This window comes from Amphibalanus amphitrite, unplaced genomic scaffold (genome assembly GCF_019059575.1).
Source record: "Amphibalanus amphitrite isolate SeventyFive unplaced genomic scaffold, NRLGWU_Aamphi_draft 000073F_arrow, whole genome shotgun sequence".
Classification (NCBI taxonomy): Eukaryota; Metazoa; Arthropoda; class Thecostraca; order Balanomorpha; family Balanidae; genus Amphibalanus; species Amphibalanus amphitrite.
In genome coordinates this window covers 780,577-802,391 of record NW_024881569.1, presented here as the reverse complement: position 1 = coordinate 802,391, position 21,815 = coordinate 780,577, and the positions used below count along the sequence as shown (strand labels likewise).

The following is a 21,815-nucleotide window of genomic DNA, read 5'->3' as shown; positions in this document are numbered from 1 at the left end:
AAAGACTGGTGATCTTGCAGAACTGTACGAAAACTAGCGGCATTTTAATACCGTCATCTAAAATACAACAAGCGCTTCAGAAATATTAAAAAAAAATGTAAGACGTTCCTCGCGAGAGCACTCAACAACATATTTTCATTTGACTAGCGACATGATAAACTTGTGAACATATACGTGACGAATGCATGACATAAAATCGCACATTCCACAGTTTACCTATCAGCAAACACAACAGTGACGTGGCTAGCCGAATTTATCAGCATCAGCAGTTGTGAAAGAGCGGTGTTTGCTTTTAAAGCGGCCTGTCACGCTCTAATCTAGTTAGCTCGTGTGATTTCTGAGAGTCTCGTCCCAGGGCCCCTGACGCGGTGCCAGCCCCGCTGGACGGACAGTGTGACCCAGGACAGCAGCATTGCATCCCAATGCCGGGGGCGTAGCTCCACTGGTTATAGCTGGGGCCGGTCCGAGAAAGCAAACGGACCACCGAGGGTAAACGAGTGCGGAATGCATAAACGAGTCGCCACATCGAACGAGCCATCGGATACGGAGGGGTTCCGTCTAAACAATTCAGCAATTGCAGGAATATGTATGCAGACAAAAACTAAAAAATGCTGAAATGAGGAATTGTAAATAACCCATCGGCTACGGGAATCTAAATAATAAAAAGGAAAAAAGCAAGAATGAAAATAACTCCATGAAGCGAAAGGTCCAAGTATCCCCTGCCTGACAACGACTAGAATTGCTGCTGGTCACCCGTGCACCTTTTACCGAATGATTGACAGCGCGCCTCACCTCCTCGCCTACACCCTACGCTCAGCTGCCGGTCAACCATGGGGGAGCGATGAACCCATGACTGACGGGGGCGGGGACGACTGACAGGCGGCACTCAGCACACCAGGTGCCGGCTTCCATACGCGGCATCCACAGCGCATCAGGAAACGCACGCGTGTTTAATAGGTACCGTACATACCGCACCAGCTGTCGGCGGTACACGAAGGGACACCGTACTATTAATCATGTCACGGTCCACCGCCAGAGGGCCGTCACGGGCCGTCAGGGGACGCGTCACGGCGGTCGTCACGCTCACGAAAGGGGTTTAGAAAAAAAAGCTCATCGGCGATGAATTTCGGAGGTCTGAAAAGTCAAAGAAAGAAAAAACGCTACAACCTAGTTATGTAGGTAGGTAAATATAGTAGCATGACCTTCAAAACGCAAGCAAAGAGGACATTACGAGAAGCTCCATTGTTATTATCTCTCGCTGTTATGGACTGGAAACAGTTTCGGATTTTACCCACAATGCTTGGCGTTGGACTCTATGCCTGAGTGCAGAACATTCACGGCTCACTGGCGAGGATACCAGCCGTGGGCACTGTTGGCACCGTACAGCGGAACCTTCTCTCATCGCTGTGTGCAATCTGTGCACCGTGTGCAACCGAGCTGACCGGTTGAATCTAGTTGACTGTCTGTCAGCAGTCAGTGGCCACTAGTCAGCAGGGGTCAGATCAGCAGTCAGCAGCTGACCATCAGCAATGAACGTCCGTTCGACAACGGTTAGCCGTCAGCGGACACTGCGGTCAGCGAACACTGGCCAAGGGTGAACGGTCGCAGCCATAGCGGGACTGCCCGGACCTGCAGGGTTCACAGAGGTTATGCAGTGCTGAGTGCGATATGCTGACGCCCTGGCGCTCAAGACGAGTTGATGGTTTGGTAAGACGATGACCAGAGACATTTAGAGGGAAGATACCAAACTCACTGGGGGTTTGTCTCATGTCAATCAGTGACAAAAAAATTTCACCGTCTAATACACAAACTGGTCATCCTTTGGCGCTGCCTAACGGTCATCATCATTCGCCAGCGCGCTATTGGAATTTCCTTTCAAGCCTCTCTACAGTGGCGACGAAGCTAAACTGGTGGCAATGACCGAGACCACCACTCTCTCACAGACTGCACTATCGTGATAGCCGACATTACATTCTCAGACTGTCTGGTACCGTGGTAGCCGACATTACGTTCCCACAGACCTTGCTACTGTGCAAGCCGATATTATGTTCTCACTGACAGCCCTACCGTGGTAGCCGACATCATGACTCTCCCACAGTTTGCTTGAAGTTGAACGGTGGAAGCGGTCGTCGTCCGACGCCTCCCGCCGTCTGCTGCATCATCATTCATCGCTCACCCGAGGTGGCGTCTAGAGGTGCCACACTGCGGCCGCAGACGAGTCAGGCCGGCCTTGGGGAGCCGCGTGGTGAGGAGGAAGGAAGCTGCAGGAGAGGAGACTAGCACCCCTGCTGAGCCCAGCATGTGGCCGCCGGATGGAGGCTGGGTGAGGAATTCAGGATAGTGGTGTAGGGTGTACCCACGCCACTGGAGTTTGAAGACAGCGTTCTACTCTGGTGTCATGATGCATGTTTCGCCATGCACATTGCACAACCAAGGAGGAAGTCAGATAGGAAAAGCAAGATCACTACAATCATTGTTTCACGTCACCGGGAAACAATGTTTCCCGGTGACGCAATATTTACAATACCACGTTTCTACATAGTTATACAATACACGCAGTTGAACAATGAAGAAGTCCTATTCAGTCACTTGTTTCAGGTTCTATTTAATTAAATTCAGCTGTCTCCCTTACTTTTGGATTCCATCACAAAAGGTCTGGTAGCACGTGCGTCAAATTGTAGTGTCTGAGACACGTCCTTGGGGCGTCCTGGGCAAACTGTGCGCGAAGACGTGACACGCATTCGTCAGAGCTGCCTGAGAAATAGCTCCCCGACCGGGATGCTTTTCAAAAGAGACCCTACGCCCATTTCACCATAACTTGTCCAGGATAGGGCGATAAGATAAGTTCGAAACGAAGTTAGATCGTCTCCATAAAGTGACCAGGGTACTTTCGGCCAAGTTCAAAGCGTTCTACAGTCCGTCTATTTATCATTCCAAAATTGCCGGGTGCGCTACGGGTGCCTGAACCAAGTCGTGCTTCATAAAAATTCCGCTGGTCCCGCCGTCTTTTGTTCAGTCCATCGACCAAGCGGCGAACAATGCGACCTGCGACGCATGCTTCCAGGAAAAATAAAGCGTTAGAAACACTTGTTCAGTGTGCTCTTACACTATATAGCATCGTTGAGAAAACATAGTAGGGTAAGGTGTTCATGGACAAGGACATTTCAAAATAAACAGGTAAAATGTAAGGGTGATGTTTTATAGTCGTAAGAAGTGTACTTGTTTTCAAACGAAGGAAAACGTAAGAAATGGTTGCAGCTTCCTCATGCTTAAAGTAAAGAACACCTAACTTCTAGTCTATGAGGTCAACAAGCCCGACCGGTTCCCGGGTGACTGAAACACCTCTTCAGTTATACCAAGGGACTTGAAACTCGGTGAACTTAATTGCGTACCAGATACTAAGTCATGCTAAGTCATAAGTGTATGAGTCAAACTAGTTGTAAATAATAACAATATCATCCTCAATTCCTCAGAACTCAGCTTTCGACGTATCGGGCGTCGCCTTTCGGGCGAACTGTGACATCTGTTCTCCGTGCCTGACGGGGCTGAAATGCGCTGCGCTCACAAGAGGCCAATCAGCGAACAGAGGCCATGAGTGACAGCCAATCGGCGCACAAAGTCGCCGGGTGGCCGCGATGGAAAACGGCCCATCCGCGAGGCGACATTATCAGAGATCCGGAGATAAACGCTCGGCGATCAGCTCCAATTCAGCTCCATTCACCACTGGGCGGAGAAGTTCCGAATCAGACCCCTTTCCAAACAAACCCGCTCCACCGAGTCGGAGCCCGATCCCCGTCTGAAATTCGGCCCGCTCCCCCGTCCAGTCGGCGCCGACGAAGGGTCCGTCGCGTCCGACGTTGTGCCAGGGCGGGGCCGATCCAGCCGCCTGTCAGTCGGGTATCGATCGGCTCAACCGTTCCCACTGGAAGCAGGGGGCATCGGACCCGCCCAGCAGACCGATGCCCGCAGAACTGTCCCGTCACGTGACCGGTGCTGTAGTCCCAGATGGCGGTCACGTGGTCGGCGTGGGCGCGACAAACAATGGACAGTGGGCAGCGGCGCTAAGGGCGATCGAAGCTTCAGCGGCTGGACGCTAGTAGGTGGCACGCAAAGGTGGACATCTGGACTGGAGCAGTGATGCTATAGGGAAGGTATCGACAGATGGTGAAATCAGCTTTAGAGTCCATCTTCACTGATGTGTCTTTCAACTTAACAAGTTGATTTTTAAACCATTACGTTTTAGGACAAAATGAGCCGGTATTTCGCTTCCTTCTGTTCATCTTGCTTTGTTCTCGAGCCTGCTATATTAGAGCCATTGTTAGGCATGCTGGTAAGGATACCATCATTTATAGACGATAACCGTTATCGGGGCGCCATGATCTTCACAGTCCAGTGACCACACCTGAACTAATCCTAACGGCATACACTTACACAAAGAGGGTCTGGAATCGATCGGATCTAGTCTAGATCTGAAAACCACAAATCATCTCCGACACGGCCTTCCAGTGTCTCTCGTTCCTCCCGTCTGATTCACACAGAGACCAGTGCCGTGCGCTCACAGAGACAGTCCTGGGAGAGGGCTACAGCCCTGGACCACCCAGACGCAGCCACCCTTCTTGCAGCCGCGGCCTGCCCCACAGCGGAGCGGAGGGAGCCCCTCCGTCCTCCCTGCAGTCGGTCGACCCTGAGTCTCCGGCCAGCAGGGGGATATCAGCGGTGCGCTGCTGCGCGACACGTTTTTGTAGCCTCCAGGCGCCGCCAATCGGACTGTTTTCGCCAGAGGCGGCGCCGGTCCCTCTCTGTTCCCTGTGGGGCTGGCGCGCAGCCGAACGACGAGCCGAGACGGCTGGTGCAAATGCGACGTCTGCAGGCACCGACTGCAGACAGCAATAAGTCTGTAGTTTGTGGCTAGCGCAGACGGTTTGTGTTGCTTGCCAGCAGTCTGCGCCATGCTGGAAAGGTCGCTAAGAAGATTCATGTCCCGAATGGTAAACGTGGCCTACGCTGGCTCCCTCAAACTCACGCAATCGGTGTCAGCCGTCGGAACCCAGCCAAGTATGCACATTTTGATCCGACTCTGAAATTCTGATGAGTGCGAAGAGCCTGATCGAATCATCTTGGCAGGCACGTCCGTGGCTGGTAAGCAGCTGCGTATCTACCAGCCCGTTAATGCGACTCACCAGACACGTATTGTGCGGCCAAACCGACCAGGATCGGACCACAGTGACCCGAAACACACATTCCTCTAGCGAGAAGTCAGGTTTCTGGTAACGGAGATGCCGGAGCGATTCACCGTGCTTCCCCAGCCGTCAGAGCCGGAGATCGTTAGTGACACGGTGCCCGCGCAGAAGCGGCGCCGCCGAGTGCCAGTTGGCAGCGGCCGGCTGCTCGGCGCACATTCCGCCACGCACAGTCATTCGTTATTAGCACCTGCTGCGTGGCGTTGCCACACGGCCTGTCTGCCAGCCGCTGAATGATAGCCGCGCCTCAGCGGCCGCCGCCGGCTGGCCTCCGCAGCGGCGGCCCGATAAGCGCCGCTCTGGCTCTCGCGGTCGTTTTTGCGAACAGCATACGACGCTTAGTGATACACCAGCTGCATTTCAGAGCCAAAGTCAAGGTCGGTGCTAGCGGGCGATGTTGAATACAAATGCTAGGCAACCAAAAACGTCCGGGCCGGATATCATCCACGTGATGTGGGATGCAACGTTCAACGTATTTATTTATTTATTTATTTATTTACTTCGTAGTGGCCGTCCCATATGACCGAAGTCAAAGAGGCTATTCTTGGCACTGAGTCAATAAAAGATGGTGATGAAGTGGGTAAAAGAACATCATGCTATGACATAAAAAATGCTTAAAATCACGATAAAAGCACACAACACAATGCACATACATATACTAGGGTTGACTATTAAGTAATGGAAGTGCCTTTAGCAATTAAAAGTTTTTGCACGTGCACACATTATTTTGGTGCCATCACGTGCGCCGAGGTCTTTTCTATCCAATGGTGAAGACCAGGTGTCTTTAGCTACATTTTGCTCTGAGCTATCGACGTTTTCCCAAGAGACCACCCAAACCTGCGGCGCACGACAAAAAAAGGAGCCCGGCAATGGCCAAAATCGCGCGCCAGCGCGAGGTCATTAAATCTCAGTTTGTGGTAGGGAAAAGGCCTGCTGAGATCAGGAAATTTGTTTTAAAAGTGTATGGAGCGACGGCATCAGGTGCGCCGGGCAACAGGTGCGACGGGCGGTGTGCCGCGTGCTCGCGCAGATCAGCGAAGATGGCCTCCTGGCGGCGTTCCAGGACTGGGTCAAGAGGCTGGAACGGTGTGTGATGCTAGGAGGCGATTATGTGGAGTAGTGGTGCTGTTATTTATTGTGTTATAAGCATTGTTTTTTTATGAAAATATAGCAACTTCCATTATTTTATTCGTGTAGACATAGCACTTGGCCACTGAGCCCTGGTGATCTCGCCCTGGCGCACGATTTTGGCCATTGCCAGGCTCCTTTTTTGTCGTGCGCCGCAGGTTTGGGTGGTCTCTTGGAAAAACGTCGATAGCTCAGAGTAAAATGTAGCTAAAGACATCTGGTCTTCACAGGCACGTAGCTAGGATTTGGCCAAGGGAGGGGCGGAGGAATCCCGGGGGCCTCCTTTCTACAGAGGGCCTCCTCCCTAAAGGGGCCTCCTTTCTACAGAGGGTCTCATGCCTACATAATTACATATACAATATAATGCAGACGTTTGTTCAGCTTTCATATGGCCAGCGCACTGGTATGTTTCTTTATTCTAACCGCTGCAGCGGTAAGAAACATAGGTACACATATCACAAGTCTCCGAGTGGCATTGGCAAAAAAAAAACTTGGGCGCCGCCGGCGGCGGCGGCGGCGGCCGGACCGCAGCAGGAGGGGGAGGATCTGCGAGGAATGGGTGGATACTGGATGACGGCAAGAGTAACACTTGGTGTATTATCATATATCGTTCAAGCGCTTAACCGTATTCCGGGCGGGCTCTGAAAGACTCTGAATCGGGCGGGGGCCTTTTTGGCCCTCGTCAGAACTCGAAAAGCACGAATCGTAGCGACTAGCGACAAACGGCAATGGCGTTTGATAGTTCGTTGAACGACTTACAACTTTTGTAAACAACTTTTTTGGGTCAGGTCAATATTGAGGTCGCCAGAGGTCATAACAAATAATATGGTTTATAACGACCTACATAGATAGGTCAACTTCAAAATCTGACCTAGGAAGGTCACGCTGGGTACCAATCGGCGCGTCATGACCAGGCGAACGGTTTGGTACACTAACAACTATTTAGCCCCATCATGTCGTGATTTATTGGCTAAAAACTGTTGATGACCTCACCTCACCTCAGATGATCCTTCCCGGTGCCCCTGTCAGTAAATGCCACCTGGGTGCTTACAGATCAGCTAATCTGACGTAATTCAGAAAGAATTGGGTGATTTTGACTCGTTTACCCAAAGCAGGACACAGTTCATTATATTTTCCAATAGGCTTGTCACGATTCTGACCTGACTGACGTCTGCAAGATTGAAACTATACGGTTATCAATTCTTTCTGTGTGAATGATGCCACGTTTACTTGCTGTAAGTAAAACATGGTTTCGTTAGTAAATTTTCCTAGGTCCAGGTGGTTTGCTTCATTTACGCCGTAGATGAAACAAACAAATCGATGGATAGGTATATATTAATTTCCCGGTCAAATGAATTATCATGAGTTGTGCGAAGCATGGCTATGGGAATATCACCACGGTCTGATAAATGGTTTGGGTTATTTCATGCATCGTAAAAATACCAACACAGCCACAGGTAACTATATATTACAGAAATGGGCTGCTGTGTTCATGCATTAACCCGCGCCCTGCCGGGGGGGGGGGGGTGTTAAACAGCCCCTGCAGTTTACCGTGAATATCTCAAAAACGGCGGCGCGCCACACTTTATCCTACATCATTTCTACATATGTTGTGAAAATTTCAGACCCTGGTCACTTAAAGTCAGGTCACCAGGTCAGGTCAAATGACCTCACTACATAAGTTTCAATGTCTGCTAAAGCTACACGGAGTGACCAACGCTTTGAAACTTTCAGAGATGCAAATGCACAAGAGCGACAAAATGCAAAAAATGTATGTCTTGGAATTTTGATATCGATGACATAAGGTCAGGTCAATTTTGCGACCTTAAATTGAAAGTCGCGTTTTTAGACGGAAGTCATTATAAACACTCTAACACACTGAATTACTAGTATCTTTGACACACTGAACATGAAAATGGCACCCGTGACCCCTTTTTATAACCCTGAGGTCATCTCAGGTCACCAATGGTATCTGACTTTTTCGCGAATAACTTTTGATAGAGGCATGCTAGAGCGATGAATACACCTTAGTTGTGTTTGGCTCGACGATACGGATGGACTGATATGGAACTTAGCCCTTATCGGTCAGGTCATGACCTTGACCCGAGGCCAAATTTTCAAGTTGACCTTTCAAGGTCAATTGATAGTTCATTTCACACGTCTTGAAGAGAGGAACACGATGCTGGTAAAGGGAAGTTCGTGCAAATTTTGAGACGAAAGTTATTGCCGAAAACTGGTTTCCGAAAATATCGGCTATTTTGGCAGTTTTTGCGGCCACTGCAGGTAAAACCGTTGACGGCAAAACCGTTGACGGCACCCGGCATGATTTCTCTGAGCGCATTTATACAAATAATTTGTCTACATAGGATAGGGCCTTCTGTTTACACAGGACCTCCTCCCCTGTCCCTTCCTACAGTGGGCGGCGACGCGGTTGGGAGTCTATTCTGTACAGTTTCCTGAGTTCTCAGTTATAGTGAGAACTGAGAACTCTCTATAGAGAGTAGCAGGGAACAGAAGCCGGAAGGTAATTTGCTTACAGTGGGCCTCCACTCTATGTATGTACTTAATATACGACGCTGTCTGACTACCGGGGGCCTCCTGCCCACAGAGGGCCTCTTATCTACAGAGGGCTTACTCTCTACAGATTGCCTCTTATCTACAGAGGGCCTCCTCTCTGCTGAGGGTGTCTTTCTCTCCAGAGGGCCTCCTTTACAGAGGGCATCCTCTCTACAGAGGGCCTCCTCTCTAGTCTCTACAGGGACCTCCTCTCTACAGAGGGATTCCTATCTACATATGTAGGGCCTCCTCTCTTCAGAATCTCGTCTCTACACAGGACCTCCTCTATACAGAGGACCTCATCTCTGCAAAGGGCCTCCTCTCTTCAGAGGGCCTTCACTCTACAGACGGCCTCCTACCTACAGAGGACCTCCTTTCTACTGAGGGAGTCCTCCTCTACAGAGGGCCTCCTCTCTTCAAAGGGCCTTCTGATTTCAGACGGTTTCCTCTTTACAGAGGGCCTGCTCTCTACGGAGGGCCTCCTTTTTACAGAGGGCCTCTTTTTACAGAGGGCGTCCTTTTTGCAGAGGGCCTCCTCTCTACAGGGGGTCTCCTCTCTAAGGGGGCCTCCTCTCTACACAGGGCCTCCTACCCACAGAGGGCCTCCTCTCTACTGAGGAGTCAGAGGGGCCCTAGCGGTCAGACACAGACACTAGTGGTTATTCACAGGAGATGAGAAGGGCCCTAGCTGTCACTTGTCAGGCTGGTCAGAGGGCCCTGATTGTTCTGACGTCATTTTTTAGATTCCTGCGTGAATTTCGTTCGCCTCCGACGTGATTTTGGCCAACGTGGGCCGAAGGCCCACGTTGGATTCAGGCCGAAAGGATTCAGGCCAACGTGGGCCTTCGGCCCACGTTGGCCTGAATCCTTTCGGGGGGCCTCCTGAAAACCCCAAGGGAGGGGCGGGCGCCCCCTCCACCCCCCCCTTGGCTACGTCCCTGGGTCTTCACTATTGGATAGAAAAAAGATGGGCGCATGTGATGACACTAAAAAAATGTGTGCACGTGCAAAAACTTTTAATTGCTAGAGGCACTTCCATTACTTAATAGTCAACCCTAGTACATACATATCACACTTCGTCCGCACCAGACGTCAGTCGACGTTTCAGCTGGTTTCTAAACTCGGTGACGGTCAGATCAGTAAAGGCGGCGAGGAGAGCATTGTACAGCTCTGCGGCACGGTATGTAAACTGCCGCTTTCCCGCCGCCGTGCCGCGTATGTCAGGGAGACTCAGCAGGTTGTCACTGCGAGTGCTGCGCACATGGTTGGGCCGTTCGCGGTTCGTGCAGAACCGAGCAGCCAGAGACTCGGGCTGCCCAGTCTGACGGACCTTATGAAGCAGTGTGAGGGTGTGATGGACGACCAGGTCTTGGGAACACAGCCAGCCCAGGTCTTCTCGCACGGCGGATATATGGTCAAATTTTCGCTTTCCAGAAATGATGCGGGCTGCATAGTTGAAATTTTTTTGAATGGTTGCCATGTTTCTGCCAGAACCGTTGCCGTACACTGCCAAACCATAGCGGATGTGCGAGAAGACTATAGGGCTGAGACGATGATAGGAAGGGATCCGGGGGGTAGGTAGTGACGTAGGTGAGAGATGGCGGTCAGGATCCCTACGCACTTCCGAGACAGCTGTGATACGTGCGAATCCCACGAAAGATGACGGTCGAAAGTGATACCAAGATTTTTCGCCTCGTAGCCGGGAAGGAGAGCTGTACTCCGAAATTTTACAGAGAAGGGGGGAAGGTTTCGTAGATTTTGCCGAGTGCCGATAGGGAGGAGCTCAAATTTCGCCTCGTTGACTTTCAGTCCATTGGACCGAAAGTACGCGTCCAGGGATTGAAGGGCCGCCTCCATGTCACCGATCAAGGCTGGAAAGGCGTTTTTTCTGCCAGAGACGAGAACCTGCGTGTCGTCGGCGTACTGCGTTACGCAGGCGCCGGCGGCATGCAGGCTGAGGTCGTTCGAAAAAACCGTGAAGAGAAGAGGGCCGAGAGAGGAACCTTGGAACACGCCTTTGGTAATTGGACGAGACTGGGAGATAAGTGTTGGAGAAAGGCTGACGCTCTGTGTATGGCCGGACAGGTAGCTGGAGAACCAGGAGGTGTCGATGCAGTAAAGCTGCAGCTTGGATAGTAATTTGGCATGATCGATGACATCGAAGCAGCGACTCAAATCGATGAGGCAGAGAAGCGAGATTTGACTTTGGTCCATTGCGTGAAGCGCGCGGTCGGTGACGTTAATGAGGGCTGTCTCGGTAGAGTGTTGGAGCCTGAATCCGTGTTGGGATTGGGAGAGGAGATGGTTGGATGCGAGGTAGTCGTACAGCTGGAGCTGCACCACCTTCTCCACTACCTTCGCGATGACAGGAAGGATTGATATAGGACGGAAGTTTGAAGGATCGTCGGTGTTCCCGGACTTGTGAATTGGATGTACCAGGGCGTGCTTCCAGGATGACGGTACCTCGTTAAGAATGATGCTGGAGTTAATGATGTGCAATAAAACAGGACCGATGATGCTAAAAGAGAGTTTAAAAGTACGAATACAAAGACTATCAGTGCCACTAGCGGAAGAGTTGCGCATACTAAAAATGACTAGATGTAAATGACTAAGCGTGATGGGCTGAAGGGTGAAAGCGCAGGCGCCCACCCGCGGCAGCCGCACCGGCACCTCACGGGCGGGACCCAGTGCAGCCACCTCCGCGGCTACCCGCGGGCCGACGCACGGTAGGCGATCGGGCCGGTCTAGCCTCGCGAAACCTCAAAGACACTTTTTCCGAAAATTGGAAAACAACGCATACTAGTCGACAGAAAATTCATCAAAGATTACGATTAGTGCATTTGCATGGTTCAGGAGACATTTTTTCGTATACAAAAGTATCGTTAAAGACAGCGTTCCGTAACACTTCATAAGGGGGAAAATCACAGCCGATTTTTACGCTCTTTGAATATTTTGCGGAACGATGAAATTGCTAGGTGTTGAGCATCCATTTTGCATGGAAAGTGAAATTTAGGTGTTTAGACGATTCCGCCATAGAAAGCAAGTAGACAAAATCAGTTCAAAATGTCTTATAATTAGGTTAACTTTTTATATTTTTTTCTACCACTGAACATTACGTTCACTGAATTAACCAAGCCCAGCAAAAAAAGTTTTACGAGGATGAACTGAAAATAATGCTGTATCGCATGCACTAAGACACTATCTATTAGGGGAGCCAGTGAAAATTTGCAGCAACTTGCAGCCTTAGCATCCAGACACTTTTTTCTTCTAAGGGTTGGCCGTGGCTTGGTGCACTTGAGCACAAGTGGTAAATGCCCCAAAGGGTGTTTTCGCGATAGCTCAAAACACCCAGGCAATAGAGAGCTGCAACCTGGCACACCTGACCTTTGATGCACGCTGGATCTTGTGACACCAGCTGCACTTTCAAGTCAGGTCAGGTCACTGACCTATGACGTCATAAATGAACCTCTGCACGATCCTCAGATGTCGCAACCTTGCAACGCTCTCAGTGCCAGAGTAACTTTCACAGGGAGTTGAGACTTGCAGGACTTATTGTCCTTCAGAGGTCTTACAACTTGTATATCTCAGATTTTTCCTAAATGTCACATAAAGTCAGGTTGGTCACGTGACCTCACCTATAAGTCAATGGGGAAATATGAAAACTGTTATTTTGGCGCCAGGAATGATATTCAATTGTCTCAAATACATGGAATCGTTACTTCATGCACTCCTTGCAAGATCTGATGCTGCATTTTTGCATTGTTGACCTTGCATGACGTCATTTATGACGTCACTAGGGTCATACGAGTTTTTCGTCAATAACTCCCAATCAAATTGAGCTAGAGAGTCGACAAGGTCACCAATGGACTCCGTAAGACCTGCCGAATCGAATGATATGCGATATGACCTCCTTCGACCAACTTCGTGATTTGAAGACCTCTGACCTGACCTTGACTCGAGGTCAAGGCCAGGTTGACCTTACGGTGGCCTCACCTATACAAAAGTATACCATTCGACGCGCCTGAGCAAGGCGAACACGACGATGTCAAAATCGTGGTTCTGCGGCCATTTTTTGCGAAGTTATTTACCAAAAACCAATCCCGCTGCTTGGGTCACGTTATGAAATGGGGCCTTGCCGGGCGAGATTTACGCTGCTTCATGATGTGTATAAATTGGTAGGGCATGATCGTTTGAATAAAAAATTGGTTTGGAAGCAATTTTCTATGGAGGTACACACCATTTCAATGTCCTACCCAGCTCATATCGTCATAAATTTCGACCTACCCGCAAAAGTATTCATGCGTTATTCGAACAGCAATTAGGCAAATTGCAAGCTCGCCACAGAGCACAAATCCTTTAAGAGATAGTCCTTATTTAAAACATATGCTCATTGGATATTCAAGAAGGTTGCTCCTAAATATTGTGGTTCTAGCTTCAAAAACATGGATGTTATGAATGCCGATAGGTTTCGCGAGGCTACACCGGCCGGATCGCCCACTGTGCGACGCCGACAAAATAATCGCTAATGGCGTCAGGGGTGACAGCTGGAAGCACACCCCGGTTTGGTCGCCCATCGGTAATGAGGTGACGCATGTGTCGCCAGAGGGAGCTGGGGCCGTCGCTGCGAATCCTATCGGATATGTGCTGCCGGTTGTCCGCACGTATAGCAGAGCGCACCTCACGGTTGAGCTGGCGGTACTCAGCTGAGGCGTGCCCACCGGCCCGCAGCGCTGCCCCTCTCCGTATAATCAGGTCACGAGTCTGGTCAGATGCAGGTGGAGCCACCGGGTTTCTGAGCCGAACATCTCTAAAAGGGGCGTGTCGGTCGATGACGAGGCGGAGCCGATCAGAAAACAGCTCCCATTTAACAGCGACAGTGTCAGCGGCGAACACATCGGACCAATCAGTGGCGGCCAGATCGCGGCGATATTCGTCCGCGTCAATGCGACGCAGCGCACGAGTTCGCACAACAGTGGAGTTTTGACGAGGCTTAGGCATTTTAAAAGACATTCGAATGAACTTGTGAGGACTAAAATGACAATGACGGGTACCAGTACGACGGATAAGATCGCGATTTATGATAAAAACGTCTAAAAGTGAACCAGATGTAAATGTCGGTTCGGTAACAGTTTGCATAAGCGAGTAGGAAGACAAAAATGCTTCGAGTCTGCGCCGCCCCGGAGCATCAACGTCACCCAACATGTTACAGTTTAAATCACCGGTAATCACCACGGCACAGTCGGGGTAGTTCAGTATCACGTGCTGATACTGCCACTCCAGGTCTTCGAAGTCGGCGTCGAGGGCAGAACAAGTATTTCTCGGCTGCCGGTACACAGCACCAATCACCACCTTACTGCGCTTCCACCGGAACAGGCACCATAACGTCTCGAGACGGCTCAGACCACTGGCGGAAGCGGGCGCACTGTTCTTCTTCACCTCGATCCCATCGCGGGAGAGCACGTAACAGCTGTGCGGGCTCACATCTGTTCTAGGCATGTAGCATTAAATAAAGCCAAGGTTGACGTTTATCCACTATCCACGCAACATGAAGACCAGTCACAATTTTAGCTTTAGATAGGTAAAAAGGGGAAAATTTATCCATGGACTGCTCTCTTCTCCCGACGGGAGAGGCGCCGACTGTACGCCATACTTGCACCCATTACCTACTCGCCAAACTCAGTTCAAACAACCATTGACCGCCAACCAGCCCGGCGGACTCCCAGCTCGATTCTGACGGGTCCAGGCCGGTCGGAGTCAGCATCACGGCCCGTAACGTGACGTCACCGGTCAGCGGCAGTTCACCGTCACGCCCCGCCTGCGCCGTCACGGGCGCGGCACGGCCACCGTCACGGGCACCGGGCGCAGGGTGGGCCCGTACATACGGTGGGAGAGCTGCGGTCTGTGTATGTATGCATACGACCGCCCCTGGCAGGCAGAGAGGCTGCGCTGTGGTCGCGCCGACCGAGACTCCCACACGGCAGCAGTGATGTTTGGCCGTGTTCTGTTTATTTTCACATGGACCCCGGTCGTTAGCGGTCGGGTGTGACATCTGGCCAAATCAAGTAAACGAACGTATTTGTAGCGTCTCAGAGTCTCCGAGACCTTGTTAGCATAAAAAACTGTTCCTCGGAATGTAAGGAACTAAAAATAAAAGCTAATGTGTAAATAAAACATATCCGCATAAAACATGTCAAATGTATGCCAGACGAGGACGCATAAGAATCAAAAGCTACGACGAAGAGAATTGAAGACAAAATACGTCGGCGCACTGCGGGCTATCCTGCTCTGTGACGACAGACGTCTGAATCGATACCGATGGCTGCCAAATGCTGCCAGATTCCTGTCTGGCCCGGTCCGGGGCGCAAATGACTTCCCCGTGCGGTCCTGTCGTGCCTGAGACGGCGGCGGGCCGGGGAGAGAGATGGGGAGAGGCGTGCCACAGTATCACGCTCCGACTGAGGGGGCGGGCACCGCGCCGGCCCGCTGATCAGGGATAGACGTAGAGAGACGGCGGATTGATCACGATTTTCAAGGCACATTTATCTCAGTTTTAAAAAAGAGATCGATATTCGATGGCGAGGCTCTAGGAATCTAAAAAAAAACGAGAAAAATTATCAACGAATCGGCAAGTTCCGGCTACATTTTCTTATCAAGAAATAAAACAGAGTCAGCCTTCGATGCCACTGCAGTCTGCACGCTGCGCTTTCTTTTGAGCATAATTCAGCCTGGCAGAACTCTACGATGGTGCAGCTGGCAGATCAGCGGCAGCTGGAGCAGCAGCGACCCTCACGTCGCCAAGGCCGAACATGTCAGCGTCGCTATCCTTCCCCTTCCTTACTCCACACACCCCCTCCCTCTTTTGAACCGAGGTGTCACATGAAAAAACCCGAGTGACAGCCGCCACCGGTCGGTGGCTCTGGGGACAGACCACCCGTCCGCGTGCCTGTCTGCCCGGTCTTCTCACCGGCTCTGGCGCGGAATGTGAGCCGCCGCGCCGCCGGTCGTGTGAGAGGCCCGGCGCCGCGGTGCGATCGACGTCCGATAGACACGAGCCTCCGGGCGCACGGAGCTGACGCTAGATCGTCAGGCCAGGCGGCCAGAGCCGGTACCCGAGCGGTAGACCGGCCGACCGGTCAGCTGAGTGACAGACGTTGGCGGGGTGGGTCCGAACGGGCTCGGATGGCTGATCGGTGTAGTGAAGCGGGAGGGACACAAGGGTCGACTGATCTAGGTAATGGACGAGCAGATAATAGTAAAATTGAGGGAATTTGTGGGAGCTATGAGAAGATATATTTCGAGTTATCATTGTACCTACTGCGGGTAGGGAGAGGAGAGAGAGAGAGAGAGAGAGAGAGAGAGAGAGAGAGAGAGAGAGAGAGAGAGAGAGAGCGAGAGAGAGAGAGAGAGAGAGAGAAAGAGAGAGAGAGAGAGAGAGAGAGAGAGAGAGAGAGAGAGAGAGAGAGAGAGAGAGAGAGAGAGAGAGAGAGAGAGAGAGAGAGAGAGAGAGAGAGAGAGAGAGAGAGAGAGAGAGAGAGAGAGAGAGGGAGGAAGGAAAAGGAAAGGAGAGTGAGACACAGACGGGTGACAGAATAAACTGCCGTTTTACCTAGAACCTGCATGTAGCCCAAACATTAGTCGACAACAGGGCTGCATTATAAACAGCAGCCCCTCAGTGCAGCGGTCGATTTCGTTGTTGGTAGGTCGTTGGCCTTATTGTGCCGAGGGCATATCCATGACTCCTGGCTGCCGACATGACTCCTGGCTGCCGACCGCTGCACTGGCTGCACTCTAAAGTTCAGCTCAACATGCCCGTCCACTTTGCACGAACGCTCTGTCGGATCAACAAGGCGAGCATGAAAACCGGTTTTGGCTGTCACATGCACTGTCGTCATCCGACAAAGCGTATTAAATGTTAAAAGCCCATTTTCGTACTATCGTATAGATTATGGAACATTTTTTATCTTGGGCACAGGAAAAAGACGACTTTGGGTGCGTCGTAGCGTTGCTTTCAACTGATGCAGGTGATATAGCAGTCCGGTATCAAAGTAAAAGCAAAGTAAAGCAGTCAAAGTACGTCGTATAAATGTATAGGTACCCGATCCCATCTATACGACGCAAGGACATTGACCCGTCCAGTGTCCACGGTTACTGGGCCGCACTGGCCCAGGGGTAGCCAGTAACAGTTGGTAGCATTAGGCCAAATGGGCGCTTAAAAACTACTACCCCATAGGGTTTCCATGTTAAATCGACCTTTTTCAAGCGAGCCCCATACGTAAGCTAAAAGATAAAGCACCAATATTACTGTGGGGAAAGGCAGTCTCAAGCTTCCTCTACAACCTTTTTATCTAGCGTTTTTCGATGCGGAGGCCATAACAGGTCCAAAAAGCATTGAGCGCTGTCCGAGGTACCAAAACCCCCTCCATGAGAGCACAAGTTCCTGCGCATGCGCACATTGCCTCAACCCTGTACTAGCGTAAATTAGTGATACTGCTCACGGACTCGATCAGCCAATCAGCACCCCCGATTACATTCATAGATGTCGCTAGCATCACGCAAATCCTGCTTGCGAACAGATTTGAAGAATGAAACAGCTGCGCCATTTCTGCCTTCCACTGATTCCTTCCATCTTAGTATCAACTATACGCCTTTCAACTAACTTCAGACTAAGTTTTAAACTATGGTTAGTATGTTATTTCTGGTACAGCCCACCGCTAAAGTAATGTAGGGTTTTACCAATCTCAACGGTTGGCTTTGACTGGCAATTGTTTAATGCGGAGTGATCGAAAAGAAGATGTCAATAGCTAAAGTTGCAGCTGCAAGGATGACGATACATATAAACTACATTCAAAGTTTCATTGTAGTCTGGCTAATCGTTCCTAAGCTTCAGAAGCAGAACATACCCATGACTGAAACCCCACATTACTTCTGCTGTGGACTGTACATATAATTCAAAAATAACTGTTGGCTTTACTCGTCAGAATGGAATACTCTATTTTTTCCATATACAAAAAATATATCACCTAACATGTATCTCATCCAGGTAAAATGGGCGCTTTCCGCGTCGTTGGCAAGGTCGTTGGTGTACCCGTTGTTCTATATACCCTGCACTGGCCAATCCATTTGGGCTGCAGCAGGGCATGAAATGCTGGCAGCATTGCTGCTCGGCTCGGTTGAGGTCAGTAGCCAAGGAAACGGGCCGCAACAGAAGCAAACGTATCGACTCAAACCAGCCACGCCAGGTCCACAAAGCCAGCAAATTTCCTTGCCAAGCATTTCCTTTGCATGACGAGAAAAGACGAGGAAAGATCCATGTGCTGGTGCATGTAATCGGATGAAAAAAATTACGTTGCATGCATTTGAGGCACAGTGCATATAGGCCTCCAGCATGTGTTTACCATCTATTACGGCGGTTGTGGTTTCTATTTCCAGAATTAACGTTCATTGTTGTGGACTGAAGAATACATGTGCGACTAAACATTTCAACCTTGGCATGACCTCCACTATCCCCAACGCTCGAGACCGAGGAATGATTTATATAGGTAGGTAGACCTGCGCCTTAGGTAAGTATGCTGGTCGTATTATTTCATCGGCAATCTTTCACCCATGACCAATGGTTTCCAGATAATTGCTAGAATGACTTGAATTGCTAGAGCAATGAGTTGCTGTAAATATTAGGACCTCGGACTACGGTGGTCTTAGTCGTCCGAGTTGAAAGTCCAGTCCAGCTTAAGACACGGAATCGACTAAATAATTAATTTGAATGAAAGGCAAACGCGAAGACGAAACGCTCAAACAGTACCGCAAAGCTATGGTCCCGCTGGAATAGAACGCTAAACGCTCGGTAGGTAAAGCTGTGGAATGCATTGTCGGAAAAACCGGCCTTCTAAAGGATGTTGGTTAGTTTAAAGAATGCATCCCGATTGCCAAGAGACCGCAATCTTGACCGGAAATTCAGAGGAAACTGAAAATAGCCTAACACGATCTCGCAGGTGAAGGTGCTAGTCATTTTCTCGGCGCCTGACTCACCTGCTGCCTCTAAGAGGACTGCCGCCAGCAGGAGCCACACTACTCTGGACATCATCGCAGCAGCTTTGAAGCGTATTTCCTCACAATTGCTCCGAAAGTCAGAAGTCGACTACAGTCACTCCTCGTTCGAGCTATCAACAATCCAGCCAAGTCCTCCTTTGACGGGTGGGTCACTGGTTCAACCGACAGTCCGATCACGTGCTGACGCGTGTGGTACCCCGCCGTAAGACCTATCCAAACGCGCACACTCGGCGGATCCGCGCCGACTGCGCCAGTCGCCGTCCCGCCGCGGGCGAGGTTGTCCGACCCGACACCAGTCAGTGTCAGCGCCCTCTACAGGGCCCAGCCGGCAGCTTAGGGGAACGCTGTAGTAAAACTAGTTGTAGTGGGCGGTCCTAACTGGGGGGGGGGGGGGGGGGGGGGGGCAGTGCAGCGGTGAATTTAACCCCGAATTCCAGGCCAGGTTAGTGACCCAAAAGTCGGGAATTTCGAGATCTGTCAGAACTTTGTAGAGTGAGGTTGTTGGGGGGGGGGGGATTCGGGGTGCTGATCACTAACTTCATGTTGGTTTTAATCGCAATTCGCAATGTAGGGGAAGGTGGGGTAAGACGGACCAGCTAAGGTTTGAGGCCGCATATCTTGCTACACTGCTCTCGTAATTCATATTATTTATAGTCTTCGGAATGCTCATTCCTTCCTCTGTTGATATGTGTGAAGACTAAATTTCAAATTAAAGACATCTAGGTGGTGGATGCTCTTAAAGAGGGACATGTCAAAAACTCAGACAAGAAAAAACGTGGGGTAAGACGGACCACCCAGCAGTGCCTGCTATCCGTTCATGTGTGTTACACTTCTTCTCTGTACTCTTGTAAGAAAAAGTAACCAGAATGGTAAAATAACAAAATGAGCCTTTATTCTTTACTCATGTGTGATGGAAGTGCACCTAAAAGCTGGGAACATGTGTGTTTATTGTCGTTTGGCATGAATGTATGCTAAATGAGCACTTGCATGCATGGCTCACATGCAACAAAGACTCCTTCCTGAAAAATTAGCTTACTTAAACTTGTGTCAATGTTTTGAAAAAGAACTTTCCATATGCAGGGTACAATGGACCACCACAGGGTGAGATGGACCACAGTGGTCCGTCTTGCCCCAAATCTGAATTCTGTCATTATCATGACGTATATGTCAAATAGCCCAAAAATGCAAAACCTTGCCTTTTCTAAAGTGTGACTATAACTAAGTTTATAACTTCGTTCTTCACAGTTAAGTGCAAAATAGAAACTAATCATGCAAGAAAGGCGCCGTAATTGAATCACCCGTAGACCTCTTATATTAGATCGGTTTGACGAAAAACAACATTTTTCTCAATAACTCAAAAGCTATGCATCCTAGCAGCATGAGCTCGCCTCAAGGTGGCCATTGTTACGAAGGAAAACAAACACAGTGAGTGCATAAAGCAGTAGATACCAGCAGCGGTTCAGCCGGGAGGGCTGGTGGTCCGTCTTGCCCCGCTGCACAGTGGGGATTTTTCCGATCTAGCGCCTATTAATTCAAAAAAATATTTTTTGGATTTTTGTATATTTGTTGTGTCAGTAGGGCTAAGAAATGTCTGAATTTCTCACATATGGCATTGTTTTATCTGTATGTCCACAGCAAAACTAGGAAAAATGCGCCCAAAGTTCACACTCATGCGTGATTACTCAATGGGCTCAGCAAGGCCCGAAAGTATAGCTCAATTTCATTGTCCTGTCCTGTTGGTTTTAACCTTGCGAGGTCTTAAAGTTGCATATCGTCTGAAAGGCACCTTTATTAGGAATGGAATGGCAAACAGAAAGTATGCCACTAACCTTACTAAGGTCACAAAAATGCCCTTTACAAAAAACCCTTACAGACACCATATTGAAGGAATGGTATTCTAAATAAATGTAGGAAATCAACAATGTTCTCCACACTTTTCCACTCCGAAATATATCCTATCGAATTCGCCACTTTCTTCTGCACAAGACAACGCCTAGTTTGGCTGCCGAAACTTGCCTGAACACGGAATATTCACATTAGAGTATCTTAACACCCCACTCGAAGAGCGCTAGGGCAAACAGCACGATATAGGTATGTTCCGGACATAGGCGAATAATTTTACTTCGTGATTTATATGATGCATATTTTCTGAGACACATTCATTAGGAATAGGATGACAAGCGTAAATTATACATACCGTAACCTTATTAACCATCGCAGTTGTGGGGAGGGGGAGGGGGAAGGGGTCGGATAAAACCCCATGGTTTTCCGCAAATTACTCGCGCAAAAAGCGGCCGATCGCGCCGAAACTTTCGGTACCCTCGAGATCATCAATTTTACATCTAACCTAAAATTTCATGACTCTGACCCAACTGACCTTTGACCTGTGGCATATTTCTCGAGACCATGTTTGGCCGGAATCGCGATTCGGCGTACTTGCCAGCTCACATTATCCGCGGTTTCCAGTCTTTTTGTGGTTTTAAACGTTCAAATATGTGAAATGATGTTGGTGCCATGCATAATGGTGGGTGTCAAGGTCACGTGAAGGTCAAGTCAAGGTCATTGACCTTTTGATGACCTTGGTTCACTTTTTCGAGTTTTACTTGTTTCTAGGGTAGTTTTTGGTGCTGATTTCGATTTTAGCAGCCATTTGAATATTTACGAAGTAGTTCTGGTGCCTTCGTACCATGTTACGAATCTATCAGTAGTAGGTGACACTTCTATGGATGGCCGGCAGGACGCCTACTAATTGATCTAACCTGACCTGACCCGACCTGGCCTAAATGCATAAAGACATCGTCTGTGATCAAAATTAACATGAAATTCGTGATCAGCACCCCAAAA

At 49.7% G+C, this 21,815-nt stretch overlaps 1 protein-coding gene across 2 annotated transcripts in view; it reads right to left on the bottom strand.

The window, feature by feature from the left end:
* Positions 1 to 19,294, bottom strand: part of LOC122379189 (protein amalgam-like) — a 49,389-nt gene extending 30,095 nt beyond the window's left edge. Inside the window, exon 1 of one of the 2 annotated variants that reach the window (XM_043361166.1) lies at positions 18,951 to 19,294. In XM_043361166.1, coding sequence (XP_043217101.1) covers positions 18,951 to 19,005 — 55 coding nt within the window. In that variant the 5' untranslated portion in view covers positions 19,006 to 19,294. The remainder of the gene's footprint in view (positions 1 to 18,950) is intronic. The other variant, XM_043361167.1, reaches the window with a different exon arrangement.
* Between the last annotated feature and the right edge of the window lie 2,521 nt (positions 19,295 to 21,815).